The following is a 24,497-nucleotide window of genomic DNA, read 5'->3' as shown; positions in this document are numbered from 1 at the left end:
AGGTCATTTAATTCCAGCCTCCATCAAGATTGTGTCATCTGCAAATCTGAGGTTGTTGATATTTCTTCCGGAAATCTTAATTCCTGCTTGGGATTCATCCAGCCCAGCCTTTCGCATGATGAATTCTGCATATAAGTTAAATAAGCAGGGAGACAATATACAGCCTTGTCGTACTCCTTTCCCAATTTTGAACCAATCAGTTGTTCCATAGCCAGTTCTAACTGCAACTTCTTGTCCCACATAGAGATTTCTCAGGAGACAGATGAGGTGATCAGGCACTCCCATTTCATCTTCAAATATCTAACAGGCTGGCACATGGAGGATGGAGCAAGTTTGTTTTCTCCTGCTCAAGTTAGAATATTTAATAATATTAATAATAATAATAATAATAAATAATAATAATAATAATGGATATTCCAACTAAACATCAGGAAGAACTTTGGCAGTGGAATGGACTCCCTCAGAAGGTGGTGGTCTCTCCTTCATTGGAGGTTTATAAGCAGAGGTTGGATGGCTATGGGTGCTTTAGTTGAGATTCCTGCATTGCATGAGGTTGGACTTAAATCAGTTTCTCTGATAAACTGATTTAAGTATTCCAATTTATGATTAGTGCACCCCGCCCCACACAGTTGATTTAATTAGCAAATCTACTTTTGGACTCTTGAAGTTGAAGCTGAACATAAGGCTCTGATATTTCTACAGACAGTTCTTACCTTACTGAAAGTAGCATTTGTGCAACTAATTAGAAATAAGTGTGTTGAGTGGCTCCTTAATTTAAAGGGCAGAACAGTTTGGAGGCTAAATTAAGTCTGCTGGGTCACAACAGAAAAGATAAGGTAAGAAACCCCAAACTGGAAGTTTCAGATGCAAAGTAACTTGTATCCCAGCACACATATGGCTGTGGTGTGATTCAAGACTTAAAAAACAAAACAAAACACTTTAAGTATGTAAGAAAATCCCAGCAGTATCGGGACAAAGGCCTAAGCCCAGTACTCTGTTCTCATTGGCCAACCAGATGCCCTTAGTGAGCCCATGAGCAGGACCTGCATGCAATAGCACTCTTTTCACCTGCAATTCCCAACAACCTGTATTCAGAGGACATAGCCGTTGTGTTTACTAGGCTTTACCTCCATGAATCTAATATTTCAAAGCCATCCAAGTGGGTGGCCATCACTGCCTCCTGTGGGAGCTAATTTCACAGTTTAACTATATGCCATGTAAAATGCACTTTCTTTTATCTGTCCCGAATCTTCCAGCATTCTGCTTGCATGTCCCCAAGCTCTACTGTTATGAGATAGGAAGAAAAGCCTTTTCCCCTTCCACTTTCTTCACACAATGTACACTTTTATCTCTTTCATGCCCCCACGTTTTCCTAAATGAAGAAGCCCCTAAACGTTGCCACTTTTCTCGGAAGAGAGTTGCTTCAACCCCTCAATCATTTAACATGTCCTTTTCTGAACCTTTCCAGCTCTGCAGTATCCCTTTTGCCTTAGTTATTTTGTTTCTTTCTTTCTGGGAATGTTGTATTTCTGTTCCTCCACATTCCTTCTAGCATTGCTTGTATATAGTCTATAGAATATACACAGGTATATTCTATATAGTCTATGGAATATGACATATGCGTATTCCACACATTACATACAAGCAATGTTAGAAATGTACAGTCGGTTTAGAAAACTAAATGTGGCTTCCAAAAAGTCTGCATGGATTATCTGTATTGCAATGTTTCCAAAAGAGGATTAACTCCCTTTTCATGCAGACATTTTTGCATAGTGGCTGGTCCCTATCTTACTTGTTAACCCATTAGGTTGGGAAGATCTTCTCAGCTGGATTCCCCAACATGATGACACCAAAACATGTCCTACAGCCATGTTGTGAGACAACACTATGAGATAGTGGGTTTGTTTTTCAGTGCCCACCCCTAACAACTCATGTGGGGTAGATCAATCAAATAGCTATTAGCCATTATAACCAAATGTGTGCATTTGAACTATTTGATGGGTTGATGGAATTTGTCTGACTGCATCTCCCTGTACATTTATGATTTATGGGATTGAAGCACTACCACAAATATATTGATTTTGGTTGATATATGTGTCAGGGAACTGCCATCAGTGCCGGAGGGAGAGAGCAAGCTCCAGAGGGATCCCAGAGAGCGTCCCGGGATTGGGAGAGGCAGCCCATCTTCTGGGGAAGGGAATCAGCTTAGCTCCAGTGGAGAAGGGGGGCAGATGGGGGAATCAGAGAGGCGGTCACATGACTCCTTGCCGGGGACCAGCGGGGAGAGGAAGGGTCCTCCGCTGCCTACGCCCTCCTTGCGCAGAAGGCTTCCGCGCAGGGAGAGTAGGAGGAGACTGGGCGTCAAAGAACTTCTTTGCTGGAAGAAGTTTAAGAAACGCCCACTGAAGGATTCTGCCAGCGACTGAGACAGCCACGGGTGAGTGGCTGTCCAGACAGGAAAGGTTCACTCAGGCAACCCAGCCAGGTGTTGGCACAGGCTTACACACGAGCAACCCCTAGAACTATTACAATATGTAAACCACATATGCATTTACTGAAATATAAAGCAGTGTACAAGTATTATTAATAACAGTATGCAAGTATTATTATTAATAACAGTAACAAAGAAATTGGTTCCCAAACGTATGTTTTGGTTAAAGATGGGTTGAGGACTACTAGCCTAGAGAATATCTGTATTAGGTGAGACACAAACTGAAGCAAGCAAGCAAACATTTAAGATCCACCTTTCGCCATAGTTCAAGGAATCTTACAAACAAACTTTGCAACATACAACACAATACAATCAGCCCTGTACAGACATGAAAGAACAGCAATGAAATCCAGCAGTCAAAAGCGTCATAAAACATTAAGAGAAGTCAGGGTAAAAAAGAGGGATTGTGCATAATTATGATGGTAGGCAAGCAATTGAAAAGAGAAAATAAAGAACCAGCCCCTAAAAGCCAAAGAAGGTTGCATTGTGATGGAAGGCAAATACAGAAGGGCCCAGGCAAACTGCTCTAAGGAAGAGTATCAAATACTGGGTGAGGCCAAAGAAAATTCCCTTCCTCTTTGTCCCAGCCAAATATGGATTCGGAACTAACAAGAAGGTTTCTGTGGATGATCTTAACAATGCCCACATATGGGGGCAGCACACCTCTTTGTAGTAGATGTCATTAAACAACAGAGGTAGCCTTTATGACTTGCTCATGAGCTTCCAGAAGCAAATGGCTGCTCCTTGTTGGCCACAGTTTGCTGGACAGCATGAAACCCTAATGTAATACAGCAGAGCCACCCTCAGATTCTTAGAAAACTGAACTAGGCTTCCAAACAGCCTGCATGGGTATCTGTCTTGCAATGCTTCCTAAAGAGGATTGAGTCCCTTTTCATGCATGTTGACAGCACTACGGGTGGAGGAGAAATTTGTTTTAAAGTGGCCTATACATATAATATGGCAGTTCTAACCTGGCTAAGCCTAGCCCACACTAGACTGCCTCTTATGCAGAGAGCACACTTTACACCCAAGCCACACTTGCCTGATTCTGTGTGAGCAATGCAAAATTACACACAGAAAAATATATATCATGTGCATTCTGCATATAAAATACATTAACATATACATTAATATGTATGGAAGAGTCAAGCTCTACGCTGTATTATATTTCTGCAAAGTATTAATACATCGTATTAATGGGTAATTTCATATAGTTATATAAGTTGCTGTATTTATTTGTTTATGTGCTGGTTAATTAAGGAAACCTGGAGAGTATGTGCGCATAATAACACACTTTTTACAGTATATAATGCTGTACATATTATGTAAGAATTGCTTACATTTTTAGTGAAACTGGTAAAAAATAATAATACCTCACTTCTCATTGAGATCAAGGAACAAGATGAAAATTAGAAAAAATCCCTGCAGATAACAGCAGCACGGAGCTGTTCAGAAAATACCACACCTCTAGTTGGCACTTCTTGTACCATCCAGGGCCAAGTTGAGATCCCATAAGCAGAGGTTATTCAAAACCAAATCTGCCCTGACAAATTCAACTTCAGTTTAGTTTTAATATGTGCTTATTGTTTGTATTTCTTCAAACATTATTGCTCAACACAGGTGGCTTGTAAAACAAAGATTTTTTAAAAAAATCATAGAGACAATAATCCAAATCACCAAAATAGAAAAATATATCTCAGAGTATAAAATAAGTAATAACCAGATTTAAATATACAATAGCACCAAAGACAACAGCGTGGGCAAACATGAAAATCCACCAAAATTTACCAAGAGGTGTACCAGGAAAATATTGTTGTTTGGGGAGTTCTAGAAGCAGGGCACCACCACATAAAAGGCCCTGTTCCAGTCACTTCTACAAGTCTTATCTGAAGACAGGGGAATGCAGAGAAGAGACTCCAAGGAAGATCTTAATTATCAGGCAGGATTATATGGCAGTAAACAGTGCAATCGCAACAATAGTATTATTAAACACCTCTAAACTGCTCACCATTTTGTTAGCATGGTACAAAAGGGAAGATAGTCTCTGCCTGCAGGCTCACAATGTAATGGACGTGACGTAAAAGGGAAAAGAACCGTGGAGGAGAAAGGCATGCAAGCACTGGAGCAGCTGGTCCTTTGTTATGCAATGGATATGGCTTTTTCCATGATGCACTTCTTGGGAGGCAGGGGGTCAGCCTATTTGTGGCCAAGAGTCACATGGCTGGTGGCACAGGCCAGAACATGCCTCCCTTCCAGTAACAGCTGGTTAGAGTAGAGTGTTCTTTCATGAAGGGAGATGGGTGGGGGGAAGCAAGCTCCCTACAGCTGCTCATTCTTGGGACGACAAATTGGGACAGGTTAGTCTCCCCCCTACCATAGGTTGGGGTGTAGCCTCTCACTGGCCCTTGGCCCCTTGACACACTCCGGGATGCGCCTCCCTTTGATTCTGTTACCCTAGAGCAACATACCTTGCTCCATAGATATCAGGAAAGCAGAGAGCTGCCTTACACCAGGTGAGACCATTTGCAATATAGGTATATAGGTATATAAAAAGCTGTCTTCCGCTGAGCCAGACCTCTGGTCCATCTAGCTCAGGACTGCCTACACAGACTGGCAGCAGCTCCACCATGTTTCAGACAGAGAGTCTTCCCCAGTCCAACCAGTAATTGCCCTACCAATGAGCTATGGCCCCCTTCCCCAAATGGAAAAGACTTTTCACATTGCCTGCTTCCTTGTCACTTTAAATGGAAATGCTGGGAACTTCTGCCTGCAAAGCGCTGAGCTATGGTCCCAGACCCAGAAGGGGTTACCATTAGTTGGTAATGGCTCACAGTGAAAGATACTCTTACCTGGCACTTCCTGCTTACATTAAAACATTAAAGGCTTTATCCCCTCCCTCTGCCAAGAGCCTTTGTTCCGAATCAAGCCTGAGTATGCATTCCTTTTGGCAAAAAAGACAAATCAATATATTTCAAACTTTCCCCCAGCAACGTCAGGACAAATTCACAGCAGAAATTGTGCCTAAGGATAGCAACTCTAAATAAGCATTTGCAATAAGCTGGTGTTGCTAACAAGGGGGGATCTTTATACCAGCCTTCACCAACCTAGTGCCCTCCAGGTGTTTTGGAGTACAATGCCCACCAGTCCCAGACGGTGCAGTTGGCTGTGATGGTTGGGACTGATGGGAGCTGTCAGAAATATCTGAAAGGTGGTGAACAATGCAGCCAGGTGGAGATGAATAGAGACACTTGGATTAATTGGAAAAGTACTCACCACAGTTTGATGGTTGACCTGGATCACTTCATCCCCTGCATGGATTTTCTTGCACTGGTCTGCTGGAGACTAAAGGCAAGAGAATGGTGGGGGAAAGAGAGAGAAGCTTGACAATGGGAAAACCCAGGGGTGGAATTCTTCACACTTTGCAACTGTACTATTACAATTCTAGTCCATGGCATAATTCTGTCTGGCACCAAGATAATATTGATTCATTCTTTACAAAGTGACACTCTTAAGCCCTCTTCAGGCTTTCAAAAGGAATGTGTGAGGACTGGGGAGGGAAGAGTCTATCAGTTTTGGTTCTCTCTGTTTCTCATTTCCCCCAATCTTAAACTCAGTTCTCCATGTTTTGCAAAGATTTACAGGTTTTGTTTCATTTTTAAACCCTCATGAAAATTCACCAGCACTTTAATGCACATTTCTCCCAACGAAGGCATTTTTATATGCAGTTTTGACAAATGTACACATTTTGGCAAGCAACTTCCCCTAATATAATGCATTTTCGTATGTTATTTTCAATGTTCTATATGGTTTTATGCAGTTTCCTCATAAATGTGCATTCTTGTAAACATGGTTGGAGAACTGTATCATAAAATTTAGATGTAACTGATGACTTCCTCCCTCTGCTACATTTGCATTGCATTTCCTTTGCATTGAAACAAATGGGAGTGGAATAATGTAGTGGCAACATAATTTATATGACCTAATTACATAAGTTACATAATTTTGCCACAATGGACAGTGGGACAAATAAAGCCACTTTTAGCAAAGATGATATGCAGTGGAACAGAAACAGTGGCTGGGGGACACTGTCATAGGATGGAGGCCCTAACGGAGACTTTGTAGGAACACTGGAACATATGAAGCTACTTTCTGCTGAGTCAGGCCGTTGGTAAATCTAGCTCTGTATTGTCTACACTGATTAACAACATCTGTCAAAGACTGCAGACAGGGTTCTCTCCTCACCCTATCTGCAAATGCCAGGTATTCAACCTAGAATTTTCTGCATGCAAGGTAAAAGGTAAAGGTAAAGGACCTCTGGACAGTTAAGTCCAGTCGCGAACGACTCTGGGGTTGTGGCGCTCATCTCGCTTTACTGGCCAAGGGAGCCGGCGTTTGTCCTCAGACAGTTTTTCTGGGTCATGTGGCCAGCATGACTAAGCCGCTTCTGGCGAACCAGAGAGCGCATGGAAACGCCGTTTACCTTCCTGCCGGAGCAGTACAGTGGTGCCCCGCAAGACGGAAAACCCGCTAGATGAAAGGGTTTTCCATTTTTGAGTTGCTTCGCAAGACGATTTTCCCTATGGGCTTGCTTCGCAAGACGAAACGTCTTGCTAGTCTTGCGATTTCCCCCCCGCTTTCCCCCCCTTTTTCTAAGCCGCTAAGCCACTAATAGCCTTTTAGCCGCTAAGCCGCTAAGCCTTTAATAGGAGCTAAGCCGCTAATAGCCTTTTAGCCGCTAAGCCACTAAGCCTTTAATAGCAGCTAAGCCGCTAATAGCCTTTTAGCAGCTAAGCCGCTAAGCCGCTAATAGCCTCTAAGCCGCTAATAGCGCTAATCCGCTAAGCCGCTAATAGGGTTGCTTCGCAAGACGAAAAAACCGCTAGATGAAGAGAATCGCGGAATGGATTCTTTTTGTCTTGCGAGGCACCACTGTATCTATTTATCTATTTGCACTTTGACGTGCTTTCGAACTGCTAGGTGGGCAGGAGCAGGGACCGAGGAACGGGAGCTTACCCCGTTGCGGGGATTCGAACTGCCAACCTTCTGATCAGCAAGCCCAAGAAGTCTGATGGTTTAGATCACAGCGCAAGGTAGATACTTATTATGAGCTGTAGCTCTTACCCTTCCTGGAGATTATGGGGACTGAACCTGGGAACTACTGCATGCAAGTAAGATGCTCTACCACTGAACTGTGGCCCCTTCCCCCTCCTGCGTGGATCCAGCCCTGCACCAGAGATGGAATTTTCTAATCAGCCCAAACACATGATATTACAACAGTTCCCACATTCAACTGGCACTTATTAAGCATAGAGAAATCAAGCAAGATAGATGCATGTGTGAAGCAGCTGTCTGCTGTGATGATGCTTGATCCATTATGTCTCATTCCCCATGAATATGTATGAACTCTCCCTTAGATCTCTTCCAACATAAGCTGCAAAGGTTCAGGCTAGGCTTGTTTTTCAAGTTGCCTCTCTCTTCCCTGCCCTCCCCATCTCTTGACTCTGACCCAGCTTTTCCTGGTATCTTTTTCAATTACATCTTGGCTGGGGTCAATTATTCCTTCAAAAGAGAAGCCAAATCAATTGGTTGAAGTACTAGGAATGAAACATCTTTGATGTTGCTTTTATTTCACTGAGCATTTCAAGCAGAAACGAAGCGGCAAGCTGTGGGTGTGTCCCACTTCCTTATGTTTGCTGAACAGCAGCCCCAAAGATGAGGGACATACACCACTAAAAGATTTATGGCTTTCATTTGGTCGTTGACTGACAAATTTCTCCTATTAAAATATTTATAAGCTCTTTAACAAAAGTTGCTTCCCTATTCCTCCTCCTATTTTTCTTTTAATAAAGTATGTTGCTTTCGGTAGCAAAAACGGCAGTGGAGGTGGGGATTCTGTAATAAGATAGTGTACAATTGATTTTGGCTGGAGTTCATGGCAGATTCCTGGATCTGGAAAATACTGTAAAGTATATCCAAACACCAGAAGGGTATAACTAAAGAAGACACTTAAAGAAAGTGGCAGGATTTTATTGCACTTGTCAGAAACCAGATGCTTGAGCAAGCCAGGGAACAGCTAGCTGTAAACAAAAAAGTAAAAATCTGTATTAACCTAAGAACAGCCCTGTTGGATGAGGTCAAAGGCTCATCTTGCTCCGCATCCTGTTCTCACAGTAGCCCAACCACATGTCTATGGGAAGCCCACAAGCAGGACATGAGTGCAACACTAACCACTAACTACTTGTAAGGTAAAGGTAAAGGGACCCCTGACCATTAGGTCCAGTTGTAGCTGACTCTGGGGTTGCGGCGCTCATCTCGCTTTATTGGCCGAGGGAGCCGGCGTACAGCTTCCGGGTCATGTGGCCAGCATGACTAAGCTGCTTCTGGTGAACCAGAGCAGCGCATGGAAACGCCGTTTACCTACTTGCACTAAGACGTGCTTTTGAACCGCTAGGTGGGCAGGAGCAGAGACCGGGCAATGGGAGCTCACCCCCTCGTGGGGATTCGAACCACCAACCTTCTGATCGGCAAGTCCTAGGCTCTGTGGTTTAACCCACAGTGCCACCTGTGTCCCGGAACTACTTGTAGTTCCCAGCAATTGGCATTCAGAGGCATACTGCCTCTGCTGGTGAAGACAGAATAAAGCCATAGTGGGCAGCAGTCATTGACAGCCTTATACTCCATGAGTTCGCCTAACCCACTTTAAAGACATCCAAGTTTGTGGCCACCACCACCTCTTGTTGCGGAGAATATCATAGTTGGAACTATGCGAAGAAATACTTCTTTTTGTCTGCCTAGGTAAGGCAAGGTTCAAAAACCCAACCTACCAAAGTAACTGGCCTGCTCAGAAGGCAACAGGGCACATGGGAACATAGGAAGTTGCCTGAGGCAGACCTTTTGGTTTATCTAGCTCTGTATTGTCAACAGCGAGTGGCAGTATCCCTCCAGGGTTTCAGGCAGGGTTCTCTCCCAGATCTACCTGGAAGTGTCAACGATTGAACTGGTGGTCTTCTGCACGCAAAGTGGATGTTCTGCCACTGAGCTATGATAACCCTTCCATATATAATTAGTGGCAGAGGAATGGGGGTAGGTGGGGGAAGATTGCAAAGGAAATTGCATTTCTTCACTGGAAGGAATGTGTGACAAAGGGTTTCTTGGTGGCTGCAAAAGGAGGACAAAACTCAAAAATTGGGCAATAATAGGATGGTTTAGAAATAACTTCATCTAGCATCTGGCGTGGACCCTTTCCCAAAAATACTGAGAAAGTATGGAGAAAGTTATTTTGGGACAGTTAAGAAGACATGCTTGTCTTTCTTTACTCTGGCTGATAAACATGCATCAGGTTTTAGGTTTACATGTTTTAAATCTTCTGTACCCCTGTGTTTGTTTACCCTTTCTGAGAACCAGAAGCTAGGATTGTGGGCTTTTGCCTGCGTAAGGATTAAAACCTCAGGCTGAGAAGCCACAATCAAAATGGGCCAGGAACTTAGGAAGCTGCATTATAATGGGTCAGACCCATTATAATTCTACCAGGGACCCTCCAGAATTCCAGGCAAGGGACATTCCTAGAGAGGCCGGGGACTGACCTGTTAGGCTATGGCCCTCCCAAACCACATTGCCTATTTCTTTCCATTTCCTTTCTTTTTCTCTCATGTAGACTTTGACCCACCCACTCCCTCCCCCGCAAAAAAACAGCCGACATCCTTGGCATTGTGGTGCTTCTTTCCAGCCTGTCTCCCCCTTACTAATCATGGATTTATAATACTGGAATAGATTAAAATATAATGAAGAAAGTGAAAGCCTGCTGCTGGCATCTTTCTTCTCTTTTTCTTTAACATATAAAGCTTTTGACGCTATAAAGAAAATTATTATCTTGACACAAGGGCTATTTCTTTGCTTCAAAACATAGAAGTGTTCTGATTCGAGGCTTCCACCATCATTTTTTTTCTGCCATCATTAAAATAGCACTTTATTCAAAAGCTCTTTATTACTTGGTTATTGCTGAAATGATCTTTACCACTGCCCGTGTGTTTATTTATCACATTTGCACCCCTCCTTCCCTCCAGGATATATTATTTTATTTATTAAATTTACATACTGTCCTTCTTCCGAAGATCTCTGGGCAGTTTACAGCATAAAAATGCATTTTATGATTTTGTAATTTTATGGTGTATAATTGATATTGTTATACACCAACATAGTATTTTGCTTTGAGAGTTAGTAGTTTATAAGATGTTCTTATAAAAGCAAACAAATAAATACTTTAAATAAAGAAATGCACTGATCTTAGGAAACTTGGAAGCTGCCTTATACCAGATCAGACCAATTGGTCCATCTAGTTCAGCACTGTCATGGACTAATTAGACACAGAGGAATGCTGGGAGGAAGCAACTGGTGAACCACCAAGGGGAGAAGGCTGAGTCCAGGGACTGGTGATGGGATGACAATGAGTGCTCAGAGGCAGATGAGGGAGAAGACTGGGAAGAGGAAGTGTCAGAAGCTGAAAAGGTAACAGTGCTTAGTGAGCTGGGAGAGTTAGTGGCAGAGAGAAGTCCAGAATTAGAGGAAGAAGCTGAAGCTGGAGAGTGGGAGGCCAAGAGGCAGAGATTAGTCAGGCTGGAGAAGAGTCACAGATGTCTCTCCCTCCTGCCGCAACAAGCTCTCATCCCTCCTCGTCTCCCGAAACCAGAAGAGAGCTGAAACAGGCAGAGCAGCAGCAGGCTGCACACAAGCACAGCCCCCAATTGCTTAGAAAAACCCCTGGAGAAGAAGGGGCTTAGATAGCTGTGGGGAGGCAGGGACTTCATGAATCAGTCTTGGCAATTGATTCATGGGGATGAGCTGTTGCACTCATTAGGCCTGACACCCTGTCAAGTCTGTGGAGATGGTGTTTCTGCTAATAAAGAGTTAACTTCAACTTTGAATGGTGTGATTTACTGACAGCTTGATCTTTGACAGCATCACCTACAGTGATTGACAGTGCCTCTTCAAGGTTTCAGGTGGAGAGGGTCTTCTCCCAGCCCAACCTAGAGATATTAGGAGTTGCACCTAGGATCTTGTTCATGAAAAGCATTCACCCTACCACTGGACCTACTCTAGCCGCCTTGATCTCCACTCATCCACCATTTTATTGCTGTTTTTCTACCCAAAAGGCATGGATCGGCTTGGCTCAGCTGTTCTCCCCCCTTCAGATTGATCACTGGTAATAGTGCCAGGCTCGTTCCTACTAGCATTTTCCACTAGCCTAAGAAAACAAAAAAGACCCAACAACCTTCCATCAAAACCCCTGCCTGAGACCTGGGGATAATGTTTCTAAGCAGCAATAAAACTTGCTCTTTACCTAGGTAAGCAAAAGCACAGTGCACTTCAACCAAGAGCAGGGACAATGTGTCATGCTTCAGAAGATGCTGCTTGCTACTTCCTGGATGTGTTCTATCTCCCCATCTAGGTTTCATTTGAGGTTTTTAATTGCAAATATGCCTGCAGACAGAACTCAATAAAAAAGAACGGCAGAACAGCCCTCCAGACCTCATCTTAATACTAATAGCTAAGAGCACTGAGTGTCTAAAGTGGTTCACATATTAACTTTGTCCGGAGAGAGCAGAGGGGCCAGTGGGTCTAATTAGACCCACCAGGACTAGGTCTGGGTGATATCTGCTTTCCAACATCGTAATATATTGCCAGCTAAACTTTGCGATATGGCGGTATATTACAATGTCAGAAAGGAGGTGGGGAGGAAGAAGGCAGTTATTGGTCACAGAGACAATTAGCTGTGTGAAGCTTCTGCCTCTTCCTGGAGAGGTCAGACGGGCGGCACTGGCCCAGGTGGAACGTCCATTCTTTGTTCAAATGCCTCCAATGGAAGCTGGGCTCTGGTCATGCAAATAATGTCAAACCATGGTAATTTGTAGACCATGTTTTTAGACTGTGGTTTGGCATTACGTATAACTGTGGCCTCTGTAGTTGTGGCTAGTAAAAAAAGAAACAATTCTACGAATTGGTTAGAGCAAGGTGCTGACAATGCCAAGGCTGCAGGTTCTACCCCCCACATCAGACAGCTGCATATTGTATTTGGGCTGGACTAGATGATCCTCAGGGTCCCAACTCTGATTCTATGAGTCAACATGTGCCTTCTATGAAAATGGACAACACCGTCAAATTAGCTTGACATGCAAAACTTATTCCGACTGTAACATTTGCGGGGGTGTGAGAGTTGTTAGCTTGGCATAGGATATGGGGTGGGTTTAGTACAGCGTGTGCACAGCCTTTCATACTGTCAATGAACAGCATTTAAAAATCTATCAGCATTAGAGTCCATTAGAGTCCATCAGTGGCCAGCTACCCTGCAGCTGGCAGACGAGGATAGAAAGGCAGGCCAAGCCCTTGCATTAGCCTGCTGAGAACATTTGCGTGCTTCCTCAAGCAGTGGAAAGTTTCAGGACCCTTGCTTTTCAAAGGGTCAGTTCCCTTTGGGGAAGAAACCACTGGAGACTTTTGTCCTGCTCTTTCATTAACTTATTTATTTGCATCTTGGAACAGGGGAGTGTGCGGAGGAAGGCATCCATACAGTTTTATAAAACTGATTCATTTCCTCCTGCCATCCCACCAAGGTTACTTTCTAGCTTTGTTCTGGCTATGTTCAAGTTGCTATCTTGGGGATGGGAAACTTCAGTCCTGATGGCCACATATGGCCCTCCTAGCCTCTTTGACTGGCCCTTGGAACTCTCCCCAGGCCAGGCCTCTTACCATGCTTTTGTCGGGCTGGAATGCATCCCTGAACTCTGATAACGACTCTTGTTTGCTTGGACGGAGGATAGAAAGGGGCATGAAAGCGTCTGCAGAAACAAAACCCACTGTTCAAAGGCAAAACTGCTTTGCCTCCCACCCACCCCCACTGGCATGTGGCCTCCTGAAGGTTACCCACAAGGGAATGTGGCCCTTCCTGGCTTCTGTGCTAAAAAGTCTCCTTCAGTCCTCACCATAGGAGTTTTCTGAGCCCTTCATAGCTCAAACAGGGCACCAGTCTCTTTCTTATATAAGTCTATATTCCCTTTTAATTATCTTTAGTATAGAAAAAAGAAGGGAGGCAAATGGAGAGAGGGGAAAAAGAAGGGAAGAGATAAACGCTTTGCAAGGTCTACCAAATTGTCATGGATATGACGCGATATAAATATCACAATAAAATTAGTGTGCGTGTTTTGTTGCTGAATTAGAATAATTGCCACAATTTATTCTAAATAGATTTTAGAGACATCTGTGAAGACAATATAATAGGCCAATAATCTCTCTTCCATTTCCTAACAATCAGAGTTCCACAAGCAATACAAATTGTTTAAGGCTTTCTCATCTGAAACTGTGTTATTCCTCCTACAGTGGCCATGTGCCCTACCTTACAGAGGAGTCCGTTTCAGGGGCTGTCAGAAGGCAGCCCTCAATTGGAGGAAGTATTTTATCTGGTCCAAATCTGGCTCAAACCTAAGAAGGCAGAGCAGGAACCTTGAACTTGCCCACCAACAGTGACCACCTGGACTGCAGACTGGGCAGGCACACATGGGACCTACAGTAGCCATATTATCTTTCTCCATGATGTACTGCCCTGTTTGAGTCCTATTTGAATTATAAATGGAATCATGGGGTTGTAGCCAATGCTACTTTTACTCAGAAGTAGATCCATTTCAATTAACAGAAATCACTACCTTAGGTCTATTAATTTAAATGGGTCTACTCATTTAAAGTAAGTGTGCCACAACCCATAGTCTCCATGATGTTGGAGATGATGGAAGTTAAGAAAATAAATATGAGGAGTAGTTGGATTACGTATGGGGAGTTGGTGATGAAAGAAGGAGAGAAATGGAGAATAAAACCATACGAGCAAGTAAAAGAGCATGTATTTGATTGGCTGCACTACCATCAGATAAGCGGTATGTTTAAAAAGGAGATAAAGGAAAGAGGGTACAATGAAAAAGATTCAAAATTCCAAACAGAAATTATCAATAATGACTGTAAGATAATATCTAAAATGTATAAAATCCTGTTGGAGTGGCACATGATGGATGAGGAGGTTAAAGAGGTAATGATTCACTGGGCCAGGGACTTAGGGTATAGTATAGAAATGGAGGAGTGGCAAAAAATATGGAATGAAAATCTGAAGTTTACAGCATGTATCACGTTAAAAGAAAACACTATGAAGATGGTATACAGATGGTATATGACACCGGTGAAGCTGGCAAAAATGTACAAAATATGTAATAAATGTTGGAGGTGTAAGGAGAAAGAGGGTACATTTATGCACATGTGGTGGGAATGTAAAAAGGTGAAGGGTTTTTGGGAAACAATATATAATGAGTTAAAGAAAGTGCTGAAGTATAACTTTGTAAAGAGACCGGAGACTTTTTTATTGGGAGTAACCAGAAATGAAATAAAGAAGAGGGATAACAAACTCTTCCAGTATGCAGTAACAGCAGCGAGAACTCTAATGGCCCAGAGATGGAAAAGAGAAGAGGCACCGACTCTGGAAGAATGGAGAACAAAATTAACAGATTATGCAGAGCTGGATAAATTAACAGGGAAAATTAGATTTCAAAAAGACTACAAGTTTTTGGAGGACTGGAGAAAATTCAGGGAGTATTTGGAAACTGTTTGTGAGGAACATACAACGCTAGTGTGTTTTAAAAAAGCTTTGTGAAAAAATAAGAAATATCGCAAGAATGAAAAAGAGGATGGGGGAGGGGAAAAAAAAAGGAAGTTATTTAAAGGCGATATGGTAGTTAAGTAATGCGTGGCTAAGGAAAACTATGGATGGTTATCAGAGGAATTGAGGGAAGTTCAATAACTGTAAATATGTGATGTGGAAATTAAATGACTGGAGTTTTTAATGGAAAAATTTAATAAAAAATAAATTTAAAAAAAAAAAAAATAAAGTAAGTGTGCCACAACCCATAGTCTTTTATGCCACAACCCATAGACTTTCTATTTAAATCGTAACCATTATTTCTAAATTTGCATCTATGCATACAAACTAGCATATGCATTTTTAATGCAAATCTGTGCCCCCTTGTGTGTGTTTTTTAAACGACACATAAATGGCCACTCTTCTCTTCTTCTTTTGAAGAGATAATACTCTGCTTTCTTAGGGCCAAATGAGACACGTCAGCTTAGCTCCAAGGCAGGGGAGGGGTTCTCTTCTAGGAGCAGTGTTTGTGAGCCTCACGCCACCCCTGTCCCTTCCTGAGATGAAGGTGCAGCTGTGGCGGGGACTGGATCTGTGGGGCCCCCCGAAGATGGGGGTGGGGTCAAGCAGGGGAGGCCCCTGGAAGATTACCTGTGAGGTCCCTAAGATTCTGCAGACAACATCTGGCCCACAGATTGGCAGTTCTGAAACCCTAATGTATGGGGTCTTAAGCCATATCATGTAATGTTTTCTGGGCTATCATGATGCACAAGTAGTTTCTTTACTGCTTTGCCTCCTCAACGTCACTTTTAATGGTTTCAGTTTAGCTGATTTTAAATGGCCCAGAACACTAGTGGGTATAGTCCTAGCTAATAGGTAAGGATTGAGTGCTTGAACTAAATGGACTTTTCCCATCTCTAGTTAGCACGGTTCCTCAGCTTAATTACATATGACTATTTTATAAGCCCACCTAATTTCCTGGACCCAAATATGCTTCATTAAGCTCAAGGCTTTGAAACAGAACTCTATAGCAATCGCAGTGAGATTAAAAATTGGAAATTGCGGGTGGGTGGGTGGGTAGGTAAGCAGGGGAGTGGAGGAGACACAAATGGCAGGAAGTTCAATTAAAAGCGAGTTTAATGATCTATTATCAGCAATAAAGATATTGCTATGCCTTCACCATCCTGGTGCCATCCAGCTGTTTTCAACTACAACTCCCATCAATCCAACCAGAATGGGACTGATGGGAGTTGTGGTTCAAAAGAGCCATGTCAGTTGAAGGGCCAAAGGTGTGTCACTCTCCCCTACTCCCCCACAAAGACACTCCAGTTAAAGTTCATCCAGCCACTTTTGGAAATGTAACAGAGAAGTAGTGAGAAGGATAGTTTGGCTGCAAACTGGGCTTCCCAGACAATGGGCAGTCAACAGATTCAGATTCTGTCTATGTGCTGAATGGGTTAGGGTTGTGCTAGGCTATCTATATTATGCACATCTATATTGGGGGGATTGTGTGTATGCATTTTTTGGTAAAAGGCAACAGCACCCGGTATTATTATTACTATTTTAAGAAGGAAAGGAAAGCTGTTTTTCAGGCCTATACACTGTGGTGGGAAATTTTTCTTCAATCTGAGATTCCCATTCACTCCCAGGCAATCTTCCATGGGTTGCACGACTGCAGTGGATGGAGCCAGCTGCAAAATTGGGAGTGGGCTGGAGGCAAAATGTGAGCAGAGCAATAGATGTAACTCTTACCTTTGCACAGTGGGCTACATCTGAGCAGATAGATGCAACTCAGAGATACCCATACCCAGATAGGCATTATCACAATCCAGCCAGGCAAAAGCAACAGTGGAGGTCATGGAGCAGGACCACTGAGGGGGTCTGGCCTAGGGAGGTGTGCCCTGGGGAGATTCCTGAGGGCTTGACAGAGAGGCTTGGAGGGTCACTTTCAACTCCCACAGATTATGCCAGGCTAAATCACAGAGCCATTTAATCTAAGCGGGACTTCCAGAGATCAAACAGCAGGCATTCAGATCTTTAAACAGTTGGAAAGGTTATCCCCCACTATGACAAAATCAGAACAAATTATGCATTAGGAATTATGCATAAGGAACCTAAGCAAGTATTCATGATTTCTAGAATATTTAGAGCTCAAAATCCAGACTTTGTTGGTGCTGTATCTGGGCAATGTTATTAAAAATGTTATTAAAATAATTTACACCCCATCTTTCCATTTTCTAATATAAAAAAATGCTGTTATGCAGCTTGGGCTGGTTTTTAGTGAGGAAATTGAAGTGGCTGGTGTTTTGTGTTTTAAATGTGCTTTAAATGTTTTAACTATGTCTCAGTTTGTATATTAATTGCCTAGAAAATGTTGTTGTCTGGGTGGTCACTGAACATTCTAAACAAAGCACATTAATAAATTCCCCCATACTCAAGGTGGCTCAAAATGTATTTAAAAAGCAAATCATCACAATTGCAAGAACTCTGTTAAAATCCAGATTAAAATCGCAGATAAAATAGACTCCTCAAAATCTCAGTGTGTTAGAAGAATAGGTTCAGCTCAGCAAAATACAGCAGAGAAAGGTCTTCACAAAATGGTGGAAGGCCAGTGGAGAGCGGCTGAAATGGAGCCCCTTATTTATTTATAATTTATTTATCTATACAGTTTTTAGACTGCTTTACATCAAAAGTCACAAATGGTTTCCACCAATAAAGACACATGTAAAAACAGATGTAATTTAAAATCAAAGCAAACAATACAAAACACAGAATAGGATGGGTAGGCTAAACAACTCATTGACTAGATGATGAGAGGCCAATGATGTCATTGCCATCTGCACCTCTAGGAGGAGAGAGTTCCACACCCAGGGTACAATCACCAAGAAGGGCCTGTCCCAGCAGAGCAGAGCAAGTAATACTCACTGGGAGCATTGCAAGCACAGCGCCTCCACCAACTTATCTCAGAGATTGGGTATGCTGATATGGCAGAGATGCTCCATTTGGTAGCCATATGTGGGACGTTCCATAATATAGGCATGGCCATATGTTTCTATACCAGCTAAGTATCACCCACCAACAGGATGCAAAGAAGACTCAACACCTGCTTTTTCAAAAACCTATTTAAGAGAAGCAGATTTGACAGCTGCAACTTCCCCTTCAGAGCATGGGTACAATGCAGATCCTATGAAATATGACGGAGTCCCTTTTGGAGTGGCACACTTTGATTAAAACTGGGTATAGTAATCAGGTGGAGATGGGCAGATAAAGTTGCTTTGAAGCCAGATCTGGCCCAAGGTCTGTCAAATGGCCACCCGATGTGAAATATATCCAGGCCCATTAGAGTTGTGTGAATTGGCTGAGAGTTTGTACACCATCATCACTTTCACATCTAGGCAATGACAAAAAAGTGATGGATGTAAAAAACTTAATGAACAAAATGGCAAGCGAGGGAACTTTGCTCATCAATCACAATTCAGTAGCTAACTTAGGATTTCATGGCTCAAACTAAGCTCCTTTCTGCAATGGACAATTATGAATTATGAACTAAGTCCCAAGTATGGTCTGACCATTACTAAATCTTCATTTTCATCTCCATTACCAAGAACCTGATTCCATCATCTTTCAGAATTGAACTAACCCTTTCATTTAACATCAAGATATACTTTTTTCCCTAGGAAACTGCTTTCTGTTCCAGTGTGTTTCTGAAAACTCCTAATGATTGTGAGTAGACTGCTTAAGTACACACTTTGAAATACTGTAAATGGGATGACTAACCTATCCAGTATTAAGAAGATTTCAACAGAACTTCCTTAACAGGGAAAATCTGTTTTCCGGATCTTTGCTGCTAGAATGGGTTAGGTCCATTTTCTCCAAACAATGCCCATCTTCCCCACACCTAACATAGGTGACAACAGGATACTTCTTCCTGCTACTCCTCAATCCAGAGAAATTGCTGACTGGGGAATGAGGTGTGGGGACCCTCCCATGTTATGACTCTGTGCCAGGACTTGTCTTCAGTGCAGTTCAAAAATCTAGGCCAGACATCATAATTATAGCAAGGTTCTTTTCTCTGAAATGTCTGTTACAACCTCTGGGAGCAATACACAAAGTTTCTATGCACTGTTGAGAACCTTGATTTTCTTTCTTTCAGGGAAATAGATGCTATTTGTGGAATTTACTGTATTTCATGTGGAAGATAACTAGAGAGAGCGAAAATAATGAGGCACAATTTGCCAGGAACGTTTCCTGTTCTTGTCTTACTGAAACAAATGAAGCAAATCCTAGAATACTCTGTCCGTGGAGGATACCCAGTAAAACAGTTGTAACATTCAACTTATGGAGACAGAAGAATCAAGAAAATGATCACAGTGAACAAAACCTACGTTTTCTGTCGTTCCAGTGATCACGTGCAGCCCGTCATACGTTGACTTGATATACATCCCCTGAGAAATAATGAGATGAGCAATGATTAATATACAACAGGCTATTAAGAATTCTGCAAACAAGTGGAACCTGAAATCAAATGCTGCAGTGTGGTATGCACCTGCTCAGGGTTCCAGAAAGCAAGCTGAAATCTCCTTTCATTCTACCTCCCCACCACCCCAATTTCCCATTTTCCCCTATAAGAAGCAGCATTCTGTGGCCAGTAATAACGCAAGAAGGCATTGCTTTCCGTCCCATCCTGTATTCATTACATGCAGCACTGTATCCATTCTGCTGCAGCTCATCTTGAACCCAAAACTATGTTATTCAACTTGTTATCCACTGTGGTGAAATTAAGTAAATTATGTTATTACATTGCCATCACATTATCCCTCCCCGTTCATTCACTGCAAAGGAAATGCAACGCAAATGAGGAAACATAATCAGCTGTATATCGTTTGCAGACTGAAAGCATCAGTATCAGCATCAGCAAATACCAATTGTATTAGCTGGATTGATCACTGTTCCAGACATAGAGAACTGTCAGACTCATTAGCCATTAAATGGGGGGTCTCAGCAGCAAGGTTTTTTTATCACACCACCAGTTTTAACTAAATAAAATATGCATGTTCTCATTTTCATGTGCTGGGGGGGGTGCCAAATAGCAAGGAATTGCTGCTTCCATCAGCCATCCATATGCGCTTCTAATGGTCATCCACTGTTAGACAAAGAATGCTGGACCAGATGGGCCTTTGGTCTGATTCAGCAAGGTAATTTTTGCCTGTCAGGAAGAGAAAGTGCATTTTGGAAGACCTGAGTCTAGAGTTGGGCTGAAAATTCCACCATACCAACCCAACCGCAATTCCCCAGCCCACTGATTGGCAGACACATTCTGCGGAGGTGCCATTTTGGCAAATGTTGCCCTTCTCCCAAATGGATATTGGGTGTTTCTTGAGCTGCCACCTCCCCCTGAATTTTTATTTTATTTTTTAATTCTGGGAGGAAAGGGGGGCTTCTAGTCATCAAGATAAGTTCTGCTCTTAGAATGGGAAAAGAATGAGAAGAATGAGAAAAGAGAGAGCTACTGTACCACCAGTGATAAGCTCCCTAGATCCTATGATGCAACTTGGGGATCCCAAAATCACTATCTGGGGTTTTTGCACTCCCAGGATTTGAGCCATCAGCACTCATTTTGAAAAGAGCTGCTTGCAAGAACTCAGCTCCTCGGCAATTCATGACAAGCGATTGTAAACTCTGCAAGACTTCAAGCAGCAAGTCAGAGATCTTCAGAACTTGCTAATAAAGTCTTTTCGTTTTAAAGTGCTCACATCTACCATTCAGTTTTAGTACAAATCAATGCAAAATGCCTGAAAGCCTGATCCTATGTGAGCCATTGTATCTACAAAGGAATGGTTAGGATGGCAGAGGTGGGGCATAGCAGCTGCTGCCTCACTGTACTGCTGGAAAAATTTCTAACTTAAAAGGAAACAGGTTTCTTTTCTCAAACTGAGCAAAATGTGTGAAATCTACCTGAGAGCTGAAATGAAAGTCTGTCCTAAAAACTTCCCATTCCCTTGATCCTCAAATAGAAAAAGCTAACGAGGTTGCTTTTGTTGTTTCCAGGCATTATCACTGCACATGAAAATCCAGAGACTGGGGTTGGGGGGGACAACAGTATATCAAAATGAGAAGCAGAAATGTGAATAAGATTTTTTTTAAGGAGTATTTTTATCACGAGAACCTACTTCTGTCATATTCTCTACGTTGAAGTACAGAGCTTCATCTCATTAAAAAAAATAAAAAGTTGAAATATTATATGCTGTTTTTATTCAGCTTGTCTAGATGCATTGCTTTGTACCTAGAGCAAGATAGCTTTGGCTCCATTTTCTATTTAGGACAGATGTTCTGCTACAGCGCTTTGAAACTGGCATGGAAAATGAACAACAGGCAAGGGCAGTCTTTGCCAACCTGGTGCCCTCTGGAGATATTTGGGGCTACATTTCCCATTAGCCTCAGCCAACAGGACCATGCTGGCTGGGGCTAATGGGAATTGCTGTCCAAAAGGTCTGGAAAGGGCAATCGGTGGCCAAAGGTTGATCAAGGTTGTAGCTTGTACCCCTTGCTAAGTGGGATTTCAAAGAAATGGATAGGAAATAGCCAAAGAACATGTCTGGGTGCCTGTTGCTAAGCCAAAGCTATGTGCATGAAGACTGCAACCTGTACACATTTACCTGGGAATAGTCCTATTAAGGGGTGTATGTGATGTTAGGGGAGGTGAGGTACCTCTAGTGGGCGACATGTTGTGCTCCTTCTGGGGCAGTTTGTCCACCTTTGGTTCCCACCTGCACTCAGCTCTCACCTGTGGCTCCTAGAAGCTGTCAGCAAGCGACAGTGGAAAATGGCTTTGGCTGGCTGGTTAAACCAGATGAGGGCAAACAATATTTATATTTTACATTTTTATATCATCATTTTAGATCTTATGATTTATGTGGAAAGTGTTTGATTCAGTTGGTGCATTTTTTGATGTTTTATTTATTGCTTATGACTACTTTTGTACTTTTTCATGTTGTAAGCTGCCTTGAATGTGGCTTGAACTATGGAAAGGTGGCATACAAATACAATTATGTATGTTCTGCATGTGGGCGCGGGTGGTGCTATGGGTTAAACCACAGAGCCTAGGACTTGCCGATCAGAAGGTCGGCGGTTCGAATCTCCACAACGGGGTGAGCTCCCATTGCTTGGTCCCTGCTCCTGCCAACCTAGCAGTTCGAAAGCACGTCAAAGTACAAGTAGATAAATAGGTACTGCTCTGGCGGGAAGGTAAACGGCATTTTCGTGCGCTGCTCTGGTTCGCCAAAAGCGGTTTAGTCATGCTGGCCACATGACCCGGAAGCTGTACACCGGCTCCCTCGGCCAATAAAGCAAGATGAGCGCTGCAACCCCAGAGTCGGTCACGACTGGACCTAATGGTCAGGGGTCCCTTTACCTTTACCTATGTTCTGCATGCAAGGCAAATGCTCTGCCATTGAGCTACGGCTCTTCCCTCTTGTAACCACAAAGATCTACTTTAACGTTTTCTTGTGCTCACTGTTAGGGAGAGTCTCAAAGGGCCAGTTTATCCTTCATGGTAAGAAGATTCTGACACTAAAGGAAATGTATTGTTTCTGCAAGACAGCCTATGTCATGATGACACTGCTTCAGGGACCATTCCGCATTATGTTTAATCAAACAGGCAGCTCAAGCTGTACAAATTACCTGCACAGGGTTTTTCCTCAGTTGCCATCAGTTATGGGGTGGAAAAGAAGAAGCTGCTGCAGGCTGTCTTTGGTCACACCAGGAAGTTTCTAATTTATTGTTATTACCAGCAAAGAAAGTCAGGTGTGCATGGCTGGTCTGTTACAAGTAGTTCTCTCTGTTTGTGTGCATGTATGTGTATGTTTATGTATGTTTATTGGGAGGGGGGTGCATGTGCATGTGACCTCTCACTGCCAGGGCTGAGAGGCAGGTTTTGCCACCACTGGAACAACAGCCCTTAGTGTACTCTTCATTCTTTCCAACAAGAATGGATGACAAGTGTGTAGGAACCCAGGCCACTACATCTTAGCGAGTTAGATCACGGGGCCATTTGGCTCAGTATTGTCTTCTTAGACTGGAAGCAGCTCTTCAGGTGTTCAAAGCAGCAGCTTCCCCCAGCTATACCCAGAGGATTGGACTTGGGATCATCTGCATGCAAAGGCAAATGCTCTACCACAGAACTATTGCTCTTCACCACTTATTTGATAGTTAAGACTTGCTTCCCTGCCAGCAGTAACTGTGTCATTGTTAAACTCTGTGCTGGAAACAAGACAAGCACTGTTGACAGTTCTGATAGACCTCTTTTGCAGTTTTGATACCAATGTCCATGTTGGACCACCTGATTTATGGTGGTGGTGTGATCACCCCTGGAGGGTAGGCCTCAGAGTGGTGGTTAGTAGGGATGGGTGAATCTGGCCGTTTCTGTTAAGTTTTCCAAACTTAAATTCACATTTCCACATCAGTCTGCAATTTTGATGCAAACTTCTAATATACATGTTTGCATGCAATTTTGCCTAATATGCACATTTTTGCAGAGCAATTTCCTCTAAAACAATGCTTTTTTTGTATGTTATTTTCACTAATATATGCATTTTCATGGCATCACGGAATTGTAGAGTTGGAAGGGGCCCAAGGGTGATCTAGTCCAACCTTCTGCAGTGCAGGAATCTTTTGCCCAATGTGGGGCAACATGGGGAATATTTGTGTACACAGTACTTGGCTGCAGAACTACACCGCAAAAGCTATGTGTATTTTAAAGGACACCTGTGCTTTCTTTCACAATTGTTTGGCAAAGTGTGGATTAGGTAGGTGGGTTTGCCTTGAAATGCAAACTAATTCACATTCCGTAGTAGTGAGGATTTCTGCTCATCCCTGTGACCTTCAGTTTCTTGGGATTCTGCAAGGTCTGCTCTTGTTGCTCCATCCTGTTTAACAGCTTTGGCAAAAGATTTGGGACCCTGTGCACTAAATATGCTGATAATTTAAAGCTCTATCCATAGTTCAGTGAACATCTGATATGTATGCAGAAAGCCCCAGATTCAATCCATGGCATCTCTGGATAAAGCTAGGGGACACCCCTGTCTGGAACCCTGGAAAGCCACTGCTAAACAGTGTAGACAATCCTGAGCTGTAGGGGCCAATGACAGCTTCCTGTATTCCTATGTTCCTTTTCATCTGGTCCCAGGAAAACTGTGGAGGTTGTGAACTGACAAATGGATCATAAGATGATTGTTATACGTTTTATGAAGCAAACCTGTGTGTGATTTGAAAAGTTATTGTGCAATTTTATGATATCATGAAATAGACGTCTGTAAGAAATGGCTGATCTTAGCTTCACTT

The 24,497-nt window shown here is 42.8% G+C and overlaps 1 protein-coding gene across 2 annotated transcripts in view; it reads right to left on the bottom strand.

The window, feature by feature from the left end:
* The window catches only part of LOC114589252 (connector enhancer of kinase suppressor of ras 2-like), a 219,538-nt gene that overhangs the window by 135,165 nt on the left and 59,876 nt on the right, over nucleotides 1–24,497 (bottom strand). For both annotated transcript variants that reach the window (XM_028715480.2, XM_028715481.2), the window contains exons 7-8: nucleotides 19,544–19,603; nucleotides 5,765–5,833 (exon numbers count right to left, since the gene is read on the bottom strand). In XM_028715480.2, the coding sequence (XP_028571313.2) occupies nucleotides 5,765–5,833; nucleotides 19,544–19,603 (129 nt within the window). The remainder of the gene's footprint in view (nucleotides 1–5,764; nucleotides 5,834–19,543; nucleotides 19,604–24,497) is intronic.

The sequence above is a fragment of the Podarcis muralis genome, chromosome Z (genome assembly GCF_964188315.1).
Source record: "Podarcis muralis chromosome Z, rPodMur119.hap1.1, whole genome shotgun sequence".
Taxonomy (NCBI): domain Eukaryota; kingdom Metazoa; phylum Chordata; class Lepidosauria; order Squamata; family Lacertidae; genus Podarcis; species Podarcis muralis.
This window is presented reverse-complemented; position numbering and strand designations above follow the sequence as displayed.